Here is a 13,777-nt window from a genome sequence, read left to right as displayed (position 1 = left end):
AAACTAATAATTGCTTTGGTGGGGGTAATGTGTAATACAAACTTACAAATTGTGCGGATTTGCTTAAATGATCAGATGGGGACTTGCATGAGTAACATACTTTTCGGAGTAGGCAAAGTTTACGCACACTCACGGCAAAAATAGATAAATAAAATAAAATAAATAAATAAATAAATAAAAAATTAAAGGGAACACTGCTCCTCAAACACTAGTCCATGACATACATGAAGTTATGGTTACCAAAACGCATTGTACAATCTAATGGAAACCAGGGAGATAGTCTAACACCAATCCTCCCCCCCCTCGAATCCCCCTTTCTAAAGGAATCCTCCCCACCTCCCCCGAAGAATTACCAAATAGACATTACAAACAAGATCAGTTCAATGAAACTCTCCCTTTCGTTTTTTTTTTAGTGCCGAGGGTAAATCTCAACTCAGGGTCGGGTCATTGAAGGAATTACACCAAAAATGACGTCATTACCAGGTTGTGATTCACCACAGGCTTTGGATACACACACACACACACACACACACACACACACACACACACACACACATACACACACACACACACACACATATATATATATACATATATATATATATATATATATATATATATATATATATATGTGTGTGTGTGTGTGTGTGTGTGTGTGTGTGTGTGTGTGTGTGTGTGTGTGTGTGTGTGAAGTTTACGACTTTTATAATCCGTGTTTAACTCGAAAACAGTAGAAGTGGCTGGATGCCCCTCTGTTTCCGGACGCCTCATATGCGTGAGCAACAGGGTGTTAATGCGAAAATAGAATTTCTACACTGTAAGTCGTGATGACCACCAACAAACCAAGGGGAGGTGGGAGGGGGGGAGGGTGATGGGGGTGTGGGAGAGGGGAGGGGGAGGGTGTGGGAGAGTGGAGAGGTGGGGGTGTGGGAGGTGGAGGTGTTGTTTCACTGCCAAGTCGAACGCGAACTAAGAGCAATTTTTCAGAAGACCACGTGATGTGCAAAAGACCATTTCCTCCCTCTGGTGACGTCAGACTAGAACGAAATCTTCTGATCTTTGGCAGGATAGAGCCTGTAGAGGAGGCGACGATAGTAAAGGTATTGTGGACAACGGTAGAGTCTGTAGAGCAGCGTTTCTCAACCAGTGTTTCCCGGAACCCAAAGGTTCCGCAGAGGGTCCCTAAGGGTTCCGCGAGAACAAGTGAGATAAGCTAATGCACTTTTGAATTTTTATTTAATCTCATTTACTTAATATAATTAAACACGCACGACATATTCTTGGTTACTGTAATATAGAGATCATCCTATCTAACCTATTATTACGATGAAAATAAAATGAGAAAGATATGCAAATGTGTTCTTTCTTTTGCTCAATGGTTCCTTGAGACATGCAATTTATTTTAAAGGTTACGCAAGGGTAAAAAGGTTAAGAAACGCTGCTGTAGAGTCTGATAGAGTCTGTAGATGATGTGACGATAGTAAAGGTATTGTGGACAACGAGAGTGTAACTCATCGAAGCTGCAACCGGTGCAGTGTTGCGGTCTATTGGCGAACCCGATGAGCGGTCAATTAAGCGAGATTTATTGGCGAACACTCGGTCATCCATCTCTGAAGTTCCTTCCGTGAACGGAAGCGAGTCGGGGGTCATTAGTGACGCGTAAAAGAAAGACGCGCTCAGTCTGACACAAATAGGCAGGCAGTGGTACGGGACACACACACACACACACACACACACACACACACACACACACACACACACACACACACACACACACAGACACACATACACACACACACTCGCCGTGGCTAGAGTTCCCGGCCGCCACTACGGCGGTCCGGATTCGAATCCCGCCCAGGACTGAAATAATGTCAGTATCGCTGCGCTGTGAGTCGTTACTCCAACTCTAGTGGGCGGGGAGTTGGGTATGTGTGTGCGTGTAAGGTGACAGCATTACTCATAGATCGGTCATATATGAACTGAGCTATCATCCGCGAGGGAAATAGCTGTCGATCACGAGTCCAACACGTGATCCAAGACGTGAATCACATATCAGAGCGCCGAGTACAGACCACTCAAAAAACAGCGCCACTCCGTCACCTAGTGCACATTGTAAACTCAGTTTAGTCTAGTCTTATAATTAGCTCAAGTTGTTCATTGTCAGTGTACCACTGTAGTGACTATTAACTCAATAAACCGGTTACTATTACTATTATTATTATTATCATTATTATTATTATTATCATTATTATTATTATTATTATTATTATTATTATTATTATTGTTGTTGTTATTAAAAACTATCATTGCACATTTGTGGAAAAATCTACAGTAGACAGCACAGACCTGTGAATACAGACGACATTTTTAGATATTTCTTATGCAGATGAATAGACGGGGGAAGAAAGCAACTACCAACACAAAATCGCATAAATACAAACTCAAGGTTGTCCAAGGAAACTCGAAGTAGACGTGGAATAGAGAAGAATTGTGGAAGAGGAAGACTATCTAGATAAATAAGCCGATAGAAAGACGATTCTTGAAAGCGCCCATTGAGCAATGATATTATCGTGCGATCATCTCCAGCCAATTAGACTTAATTTCTTTTCTTTATTCCTTCCTGTTCCTCTTGCAAGCCGTGTTTTATAATAATAATAATAAAAAAACGCATGTTTGTGTAGGTTTCCCTTACCCCGCTGCCTCGAGGTATTTGGCAACGATCCCAGGGTTTTCCCTGGATCGTGTGCCAGCCTCTCAGGGGAGCACAAAATGGCGAGTTGGAGTCTAGTCAATGAGAGTTTTCACGAAAGTCAACGGAATAGAGGGCCAGTAGATATTAAAATTGGTCATCATTCGTTTTCTCTTTGAGTGGAAACTAATCTCCAATAATGAAATATCGCTGCGTTATTCTGATCCGTAGGGGTGGCAGTGAAGTCCCCCGCCATGAGCTGACAAAGTTGAATAGGAGGAATACTTGTACCAACGGACGTAGTCGCTCAGTGTTCTTTTGTGATTGCAGACCACCCTCCACTTAACAAAGACAAATTTTGATTTCTACGATTTCTGTTCTGATACCTTCCTTAAATCTTTCCCTCTACCTCAATGGTTCTTAATTTTTTTCTTTCTTTCCTTTTTTCTTTGGCCATGCCCCACCTAATCACCTTTTAAAATCCTTACGTCCTCCATGTGGTGATATACAATTGTTATCACTTGAAAAATAAACTCCCTTTCAGCTGAAAAAGCATAAAACATTGATTTAAAACCACTTCAAAAAGAACAAGGCACCAATTAAAAAAAAAAATGAGTAAAAAGAGAAAAAAATGAATCAGACTACCTCAGTTGCCCTTAATTGCCCCCATTTAAAAATCATATTGCCCACATGAAAAACCGAATTGCCCACCCGTGGGGCGTACGCGTTCATTTTTTTTATTATTGATGGAAAATAAAAAAAGAATTATTGACTCACTATTGCTCTACCATTTCTATGAAAACACATCTTCGGTTCGATATTGTCTCCAAGGATTAAAGTTCTTGGTTATTGATGGAAAATAAAAAAGAATTATTGACTCACCATTGCTCTACCATTTCTATGAAAACACATCTTCGGTGTGATATTGTCTCCAAGGATTAAAACTGTTGGTTATTGATGGAAAAGAAAAAGAAAGAAAGAAAGAAAGAAAGAAAAAAAAAGAATTATCGACTCACCACACATCCGAGGGCGCATCTGACAAAGGTCAGAACGTTGCCCGCCAGCGGAGCTGAGCCGACAACGACCAGTCTCAGGTTTCCTCCCATCCCCTCTTGCACCTTTCCGAACACCACCTTGTCCCACATCGAGTTTTTCCTCACCACGCCCCTGCAAGAAAAAAGAAAATAGATAATAAGGATAATAATGTGTGAACATTGTGACGAATGTAGGTCGGAGGCCACGCAGGCGAAACTAGTCAGGAATAAAATTATTTCCCTCAGTCCGTATTCCCTTTACCTCCTACCCACATTGATAATAATAATAATAATAATGATAATAATAATAATAATAATAGTAATAATAACAATAATAATAATAATAATAATAATAACAATAATAATAATAATAATAATAATAATAATAATAATAATAATAATAATAATAGTGTGTGAACATTGTCACGAATGTGGATAGGTGGTAAAGGGAATGCGTTGCCACGTTCCTTTCTTGTTGTGTATAAATTAGCCAGCTTGACTTTGGGCATTATTCCTCTGAGGAAGCCACTCAGGCGAAACTAGTTATTAAGAAAAGTATTTCCTGTGTTCCCTTTACCACCTCTCAGCAACAATAAAAATGATAATAATAATAATACATACATGCATGCATATACCAATGGCTATTTCCCCCTTACAAGGGAGGGAGGTAGCCAAAAAATAAAGGCACAGTCTCGTATCCACTCCCACCTATTCCATCCCCACATACTCCACTCCCATCCATCACCCTCCCTCCCTCTTTTCCTGGCTCCTCGCCCACTGCCTGTTAAGATTTCCTCAACAATTTACACACAATATCATTTGATATGCTGGAGGAAAATTATTATCGTTTAGCATATCAGATTCCTTTCCAAAAGCTGCAGGCTGCGCATACGGTCCTACAGTCAGAAGAAAAATAGCTCATTGTGTTAACACCTTAACGATGTTTCACCAGCTGCTTATGTCTACTTTTGCGTATCGTGTCGTCAATATTAAACAATACTAAAACCTTATATGTGCACGTCCTATGTACATACGTTATGATGTACATGTTAGCATGTTGTTATTACTTATGACGAAGTGCGTAAAAATAGGCAGAGAGCTGGCGAGAGCTCGTTAGCGCTAACAGCTTTGGTAGTTGTCGTGAAAAAATGAGGAAGAAGATCAAGAGGAAGGAGGTGAGGAAGAAGATGGAGAAAGAGAAGATAATAAAGAAGAAAGAGAAGAAGGAGAAGAAAAAGAAGGAGAAAAAGAAGATAATGGAGAAGAAAGAGAAGAAGGAGGAGAAGAAAAAGGAGGAGAAGAAGAAGAAGGAGAAGAAAAAGGAGGAGAAGAAGAAGAAGGAGAAGAAAAAGAAGAAGAAAAAGGAGACGAAGAAGAAGGAGGAGAACAAAGAGGAGGAGAACAAGGAGAAGTAGAAGAAGAAGAAGGAGAAGAAGAAGAAGAAGAAGAAAAAGGAGACGATGAAGAAGAAAGAGGAGGAGAACAAGGAGGAGAAAAAGGAGAAGAAGAAGTAGAGGAAGAAGAAGAAGAAGGAGTAGGAGAAGGGGGAAAAAAGAACAAGAACAAGGAGAAGGAGGAGGAGGAGAAGAAGAAGAAAGAAGGAGAAGAAGAAATAAGAAGAAGAAGAGGAAGAAGAAGAAAAATGAGACGAAGAAGAAGAAGGAGGAGGAGAGCAAGGAGGAGAAAAGGAGAGGTAGAAGAAGAAGAGGAAGGAGAAGAAGAAGAAAGAAGGAGAGGAAAGGAGAAGAGGAAGAAGAAGAAGAAGAAGAGTAGAGAGAAAAAGAAGACGAAAAAAGAATACGAGGAAGAAAAACAATAATCAGAGACGAGTGGGAAGTGAGAAACCGTTACTATTCGTGTTGTATTCAGAACCTTTGATCTTTTTCAAACGCCCCCAGTGACCTTTCAATGACATTTTTTTTCCCATTTGGAAACCATACATTCTTCATGAAACCCTCGTACTTAAAAAAAAAAAAATTTGGAAACCATACATTCTTCATGAAACCCTCGTACTTAAAAAAAAAAAAAAAAAGTACACAAAGGCTTTTCTAAAATTATTATTATTTTTCTTTTCTATCCCGGGCCGTTCGGGTGATTGAAAATAGAAATAGACAGAGTCTACGTGGGTTATCCCAAATTAATTCCTCCATTACATTTGCTCAGGTTAGTGGGTCTCGACATGGGGTACCATGGGGACCCCCAAGGGAATCGTGACAAGAATTTAGTGGGACTAGGGTCTGCTGTTACAAATTTTACACTTCTATATAATGCGAGGAATCTGAATATGAAAAAATCTATCAAATATAATGAATAATTGTCAGCTTTGTAATAAAGTAAAGGGTTTCTCTTCATCAACATTTTATTGTTATTATTTTCATTGTTAGTATTATTATGTCTTTCGTTTTTCACACCCGGGCGCGTTACCACCGGACAGGTAGTGCGTTACCGAAAAATCTGGGGTGCATTTCCGTCAATGCGTATTTTATACATATATATCTACATTATATATATATATATATATATATATATATATATATATATACACATATATATATACATATATATATACTGTATATACATATGTATATATATATAAACATATATATATATATATATATATATATATGTGTGTGTGTGTGTGTGTGTGTGTGTGCGTGTGTGTGTGTGTATGTGTGTGTGTGTGTGTGATTAGGCCAAATGCTAAAACTGGCTAAAAATAATGAAAATAATACAAAAAGACGCATTAAAATCAGTTGGGAAATGCTTTGTAAATATGGCATATCACAAGAGGCTCCCTTCTTGTGTGTCTGAAACGCATTTACAATCACTTTATAACCCCAGCTATGATCTATGGATGTTTAACTTTGAAGCTGACGAAGACGATGTAGACTAAGCTGAGTGCAGAGAGCATTAGGAAGATCTGTGACCTGGAATGACAATGCACAAAAATATAGGTCCATATAATTATTTGTTATGTTGAATCACACACAGATGGTCCCTTCAGGTTACTGTAAAACAACTTTAGGTAGAGGGGACTTCCGATAGTACCGTACACTTAGAGCCATCCTCTTCTTCTCTAGTCTCACCTTTCCAAGTCACTCCGTTTGCTCGCTAACGCCAACCGCAGGAGGAACTTCTTGAAGGAGGAGCCGGAGATGTTAGACATGACCTTGTCGTAGACGCGGTTGAGAAGACGAGGCACTGTCGGGGTGATGGTAGGGCGGAGGGCCTTGTAATCGTCGGGTAGGTTTCGGATATCACCGGAGAAGAACCCGACGGCGCCGCCCGCCATATACACGCCCACTTCGCAGCATCTCTCCAACATATGTGCCAGTGGCAGGAAGGAAATCATGATGTCTGACTGTCGAGAAAAAAAGAAAGAAGTTTGGTTATGAAGGGAGACTTTGAGGGGCCGGGTTGCAGCACAGTGGATACCCTGTCGAACTCAGGAGCAGATGATCGTGAGTTCGATTCCCGGGACCCGATGTGTGCTTCTTGCTATGGTTCCTGACAATCTTGGCAATGCGGAGAGGCGACCCATGGTAAAAACAAAACAAAAAAAAACAAAAACAAAAATCGGTTGGCCGTAATTGACAGGGCTTGTCCTACCAGGGGTTTCTCACTTACCACTTCGTGGGGGCGAGATGGTGAGAGTAAAAACATTGGGAGCGTAGGAGCTACTGAACATCTGTAAATCATGATGACTGAGTGTGGAAATAAAAGACACGGTTTGTCGGTGACATTAAAAGTCACTGAGCAAGTTCGAGCGCACTGGATAACAGACAAAGTTTAAGTATTATGTCAAGCATCAACGTGACACAAGGCAGTGGAAATATCAGGAGGAATACAAAACTTGGACATTAGGTTACAGCGGTGGAGTTGGTGATCATACAAGAATAAATTTGAGAAAGGGAAGACTGTAGAACTCGATCAAGACGTTATCATACTGGGCTATTTGTCCATTTCTCCTCCAACCTCTAATTAATCGACTATGTTTTTTTTTTCCTTCAACAATTTACATAGAATGTCATTTGATATGCTGGAGGAAGATTATTTTCCTCCAGCATATCAGATTCCTACCCCAAAAACTGCGGCTGCAAATCTGGTCCAAAAGTCGGAGGAAAAAATAGCCCAGTGTGATAACGCCTTCAGTCAGTAACACTGCAGCAGCTGCTGAACAGCGGTGATGGGAAGGTTGATAAGTTCGTGACTTATACAGTTCTAAATTGACTTAAGATTCAACCTGATTACAAACTGGATTTTGACTTGATAATTGTTTTTTTTTACCTGTTTCATATAGCTGAAACTTATGAGTCAGCAACCCTGTAGAAAGTAGACAAGATCACCTGCTTCCTCGGTATCAAGGACTTGTCACCAAAGGAGATCAACGAAGACATGGTGGTGACAGTAGCTGACTGGAAACGAGACTGGAAAGCCTGGAAAATGACCCCAGTCCAGGAACACCTGTCACTATCACCATACAGGAAACCACTGATAATTTCCTGGATATTGTCTTGGTAGATCTCCCTGGAACGCACCCATGCAGTGATCTGTGGCGAACTCCAAATGATCAAGTCCCGAAGCTCCTGGGACGCGGAAGTAGATATGGCAAAATCCAGGTTCGTCAGGAGACAGTGCTGCTATATTTGACAACCGCGGTTGAGACTTTGGTGCATCACTTCCAGTCAGAGATGAAAGAACACTCGAAACAGTGTAAATTTCCAGAATCTCCAGCTCCATCCAAAGACAGTGAAGTCTGCAAGGAAGGTGATGGCCTCCTTCCATTTTTTGTATGCGGAAGGAACGCTATTTGTGGATTACCCGGAGAAGGATCACGCTATCACTGATTAGCTACTGCACTGATCTCCTGAAGCAACTACGCGGAAATATTAACAAGAATAAGCGTGGAGGTTGATAAAAAGTGGTTCTCTTTCACCAAAACAAGGCACCAGTTCACAAATCCACGATGAACAAGGCTGCTATCCGTTAATGTGGATTTCAACTTGTAGACCATCTATTTTATTCCTATGATATTGTCGAATCAGACTACTGCTTGTTTCCTAAGATAAAAAGGGAACTCATAGATCATTTAAGAGACCATAAGGCCTACACTAGGCAGTTCCATGTACATTACCACCTATCATCCCTATTCATAAAGTTAAACCTTAAAGTTAAACAGTCAGCATTTTGTCCTTGACAATGACAATGCTGTAGATCGTTTCTTACAGGTACAAGATGCCAATTTCCACAAAGGAGGTGTCCTTATGCTCTATGGCAGCTGGACGAAATGTGTAAGTTTGCAAGTGGACTATGCTGAAACATTAATGTGTGTTATCAAAAAACATATCATCTCACCTTAAAGGTATATTAATCGTTAATTTTAGTTGTCTCCCAACAATTTTATTTAGGTCACGCGAAGATGAACCGAGTCGTGTCCGTGTGAAAAGTTTTTCGAGAGTGCAAAGGGATAGGTATTAATTAGAAAAAATATATAACATGGGGTATTGTGGCAATAGCTCAACCCATTAATTACAATAATTTACACAAATACAGGCACACATAAACACTCATTCGTACATCGGTACAAGGTCATTCGCGAACACGTACGCTTACTTCGAAATCGCGTATACTTGCGTACCTTGTGAGGTTTGTGTTCAGCCATTTGGAGGAGAACAGCCGATACATCGGCGACGACGTTTTCGTGAGTGAGCATGACGCCCTTGGGGTGGCCGGTGGTTCCCGAAGTGTAGCAGATGGTGCACAGGTCTTCCGGCGTCGGAGGCTGAGGAGAGGAAGACTATTAGTTTCTGGCGCCAGGTGTTGGGAGTTGGCGCCAACGTAAACATGTTATTTACCTAGTTGTATTATACGGGAAGGGAGCTATGCTCGTAGTAACCCGTCTGTATACATGTCAGTACGTGTGTATGTGTGTGTGTTGTGTCTAGGGTTTGTTGATTATTGTTGAAGATCAAAACGTGGAATAGGTAGGCTTTTGCTTAAAGATGTGAAATTTTCATTCTTCTTGATCTACTTTGTGTGTGTGTGTGTGTGTGTGTGTGTGTGTGTGTGTGTGTGTGTGTGTGTGTGTGGTGGAGTTTGGGTTTGTTGACGATTCTTACCATGAAAGTGGTTACTGAGAATGATGAGTATGTGTTGAAATTAGGCTTTGTGAATAACTGAATGTAAGGGAGAGGGTGTTAGTGGATGGACAAATGCCCGGATGTAGATTGTCAAATAAGAGGAGAATGCGTTGTAGAAGCAGAAGCTGCCCTCGATATTTTATATTTCATGAATTTATCTATAAAAAAAAAGGACTGCACGACGCCATTTACGCCTGAGTAAAGAAACAACAAAAAGTATTGCATGTCGTTATTTGCTAATAAATAAATAAATAAATAAATAAATAAATAAATAAATAAATAGATAAATAATGATAATGATAAAATAAAAAGAACGCTGGAGAAGTTGCCTGTTTATGTCTAATTTTCGAAATCGCTTTCGAAAAGAAAAAAGAAACACAAACAAACAAAAAGATGTACGAGAACGGAAGAGGCTTTGGATTTATAAAATTCCCTCCGACGTCAGAAAGTCGATAAAAAGAAAGGTGGGCGGGGAGGGGGGGGGATGAATTGGCGTCAAAGCCACACCTTGATCAAGGCGGTAAATAGGCATTCGGGGAGATGTAGTTCCAAGGCCGTGGGTGCCAAGGCGGAGAGTCATGTGGACGCAATTAACTTGGCACCCGGTGCCAGTCAATAGCACATGCTAGGTCAGGGGGGTGGGGGAGAAGTCGGGTGAAAGAGAAACGGTAAATTCGATATAAAATTAGTTCAGAGAACGAAGATGGGCCAGAGAATCAAGGCTGGGTGAGGTCAGGAGCTAGTGTAAGAATGTTTTTTTTTTTTTTTTTTTTTTTTTTTTTTTTTTTTTTTGAGTGTTTTAGTACAAGACGACCGTGACTGACAGCGATAGTTCGTGTGTGTCTTCCAGCGAAACGTATTTTTTTTTTTAACGATAATCTAACATATCCTTAGCGAGGCATCAGCGAACGCTCGCAGACACCCGAAATTTAAGAAAGCTCGGGTCATAGGTCAAGGTAGGTCACAGAGAGCCAAGACTGTCTTAGCATCTGATATGAGGCCGAGTATCTCGCTCAATACTTGACGCACTCTCTCGCCTTACTGCAGTGATCAAGATACAGCCAGAAACATTTCTGTGTCCTTAGACAGTCACGGCCTTATCACACTGGTCTATCTTTCCCTCGACTGTTGGATCAAATTTGCAGTTCGCAGCTTTAGGGAAGGAATCTAATATGCTGGAGAAAAAATCCTCCATTATATTAAATGACATTCTATGTAAATTACTGAGAAATCTAAATAATTTACCATAGTGAACTTTTATCCCACCGTCGGAAAAGAAGACACTAATGTCGAAAGTTCTGTATATATCGATCACTAACTGTGATCCTCTTCAGCAGAACTTTCGACATTAGTGTCTTCTTTTCCGACGGTGGGATAAAAGTTTATTTTACTAATGTGCTACGACATTACTGTTACCATAGTGATTTCACGGAGGAAAAAGGGCTGGAGGTGGGCGGTACCGCCGATTAATTGGAGGTTGGAGGAAAAATAGCCCAGTGTGATAACGCCTTCATTCTGTTTAGCTGAAGCGTGGGAAGCTCTGGACAAACTGGACCCATCGTATCACAAGTTTGCTAAACAGTCACTTGAAAATGCCACGTTTCGCTAGAACGAGAACGTTAACCTATCCTGTTTCTAGATCACAGTTTAAGTCCCATTCCAACTGTCGCACTGCAAGACCCAGGGTGGACCCATCATGAAACTGACAACTGAGACTCATCCCATTAAAAAGAAAGAAAAAAAAAAAAAATTTATATAAAATATATATATATATATATATATATATATATATATATATGCACAGTCCATTTATTTCACTATTAAAAGTGATCGCCAATTACACCAATTTCGGTCAAAACAGTATTTCGTCTGTAATAATCTATGTTTCTGTCCTCGGAGACAATGTAGCACTGATGAAGTGGAGTCATAGAGGTTTCAAAATGGATATTTGAAATTTAATTGAAATGGTGCGCTGGCCGAGCGGAATAGAGCGTCGCTACCTTGCGGCGAAGGCCGGGGTGACTACATTTCGAACCCTAACGTTAAAGTGTGTATTTTTAATTTTCACGATGCAAAATCCTCAGTGCCTCGACTAATTTCTTCACCATAAACAAGGCCACGTCCTCTGAGTCGCACTCTAAGGCTCCTTTCACACATATCGACTTTTCGCCGTCCGCCGTCCATGACACGACGTCGTGTTCTCAAATCACCATGATGCGTTCACCCGTCACGACCATGGCCACGAGTGAAAGCGTCCATAGACATCCATGATTATTTGAGAACACGACGTCGTGTCGTGGGCGGCGCACGACGAAAAGTCGATGCGTGTGAAACGGGCCTTGGGTCTTTTTTCTTAACCTGTACCACTGCTATGCTTCTTCATGATGTAACCTGCGTTTCTGTAATTACTTCACCTTTATATCCTCACCCCTGTATGCTCATTACCTCTAATTCATTCTTGTTCATTTCACTTATAAAAAAAAATAATTTATTCGCGTGTTCTCCCCATGTTATACTTCTCTCTACTCTGACATTTTCTCACGGTTTCTGTAGCCAACCACACTAACGTCCATTTACCCTCTGTGCTACTCCGCCCTTATGTTCTCTGGTGACAGAAAACGGAAGCTTGCTGGCTTCGTTTTCTTCAAGTCCCACTCTCCTCTCCGATTCCAGCATTGACCGTCTCCTATCCCAAGCGCATAGGGCATTTTACAGTTTCAGTCCTAGCCATGTAACCTCCTGGCTTATGCTCCTCCCCCTCCCTCCCTCCACCTTCACAGGACAACAACCGATAAATAGCTTCATCCACGGGTCTCGATTTTAAGCGGTTTATGGTATACGAGGTAGAGGAGTGCTGTATATGAGTGAACTAAGGAAGAGAAAGGTTTGGATCAGTCCCGTGAAAGTTGTTTTGGCCAAGTCTCACACAATATCTCTCTCTCTCTCTCTCTCTCTCTCTCTCTCTCTCTCTCTCTCTCACACACACACACACACACACACACACACACACACACACACTACAGCGGCCCGAGTTCGAATCTCACTCAGGGCTGAAATAATTTCAGTATCGCTGAGCTGCGGGTCGTTACTCCAACTCTCGTGGGCGGGGAGTTTGGGGTGTGTGTGCGTGTAAAGGTCACATCATTACCCATAGATCGGTTATATATGAACTCTCATTCGGGAGGGTAATAGCTGTCGATCACGATCCCAACACGTGATCCAAGACCATGGTGAATCTAACACACACACACACACACGCCACACAGACATAATATTCATCTTTCCATGATACATTTGGGCTTTTGAAGTCAAACGGTTGCATTAATAATTCTGTTCTTTAACTGAGGCAGAAATGAATATTCATTTGACGTAAAATCGTTGGAATGATAGCGCCGTTATAGGTATTCCTCCAAGCGTGACTGGGCTTTGAAATAATTTCTTATTGGATAGTTGATCATTTTTTCATTTCGTTCAAAATTCCCGGGTTCTTTTGTGCGTGACTGATTCTTGCACCATGCAATATGGTAACATACTTATGGATTTTCTTCACGCTCAGGACAGGCGGATTTATGCTGACGAGAAAACAAACGTGTTTCATTGATTAAAACCTCTTCAAGCTGTAGATAAACCTACCATCCCCACCCCCACTCCTACCCCTGTGGATGCAAAACGTCGTCTTCCTTGCCGCCATCTTGAAGGACTGCCTAACCGACCGTCATGTGAATGCAAGCGAGACAGTTTTGCCTTTATGAATCATATTTTAGAAAATGATTAAGGAGTGTTGGAATCAAACCAGTTCCAACTGTAGAAATATTAGAAATGAAAAACATACAGCAATATTATTAACTTGTTACAGAAACTCTAGATTTGTGTGATAAATATTCCATTCCTATTTTATCTAGTGATCATTGCGA

General features: G+C 40.9%; 1 protein-coding gene across 1 annotated transcript in view; it reads right to left on the bottom strand.

Annotated features, from left to right (window-relative positions):
* Positions 1 to 13,777, bottom strand: part of LOC143040381 (long-chain-fatty-acid--CoA ligase 5) — a 118,658-nt gene that overhangs the window by 7,958 nt on the left and 96,923 nt on the right. The window contains exons 6-8 of the mRNA XM_076211380.1: positions 9,362 to 9,505; positions 6,810 to 7,084; positions 3,706 to 3,856 (exon numbers count right to left, since the gene is read on the bottom strand). Of these exons, the coding sequence (XP_076067495.1) occupies positions 3,706 to 3,856; positions 6,810 to 7,084; positions 9,362 to 9,505 (570 nt within the window). The remainder of the gene's footprint in view (positions 1 to 3,705; positions 3,857 to 6,809; positions 7,085 to 9,361; positions 9,506 to 13,777) is intronic.

The sequence above is a fragment of the Oratosquilla oratoria genome, chromosome 28 (assembly GCF_046742065.1).
Source record: "Oratosquilla oratoria isolate Oo_2021 chromosome 28, ASM4674206v1, whole genome shotgun sequence".
In the NCBI taxonomy this organism is placed as follows: domain Eukaryota; kingdom Metazoa; phylum Arthropoda; class Malacostraca; order Stomatopoda; family Squillidae; genus Oratosquilla; species Oratosquilla oratoria.
This window is presented reverse-complemented; position numbering and strand designations above follow the sequence as displayed.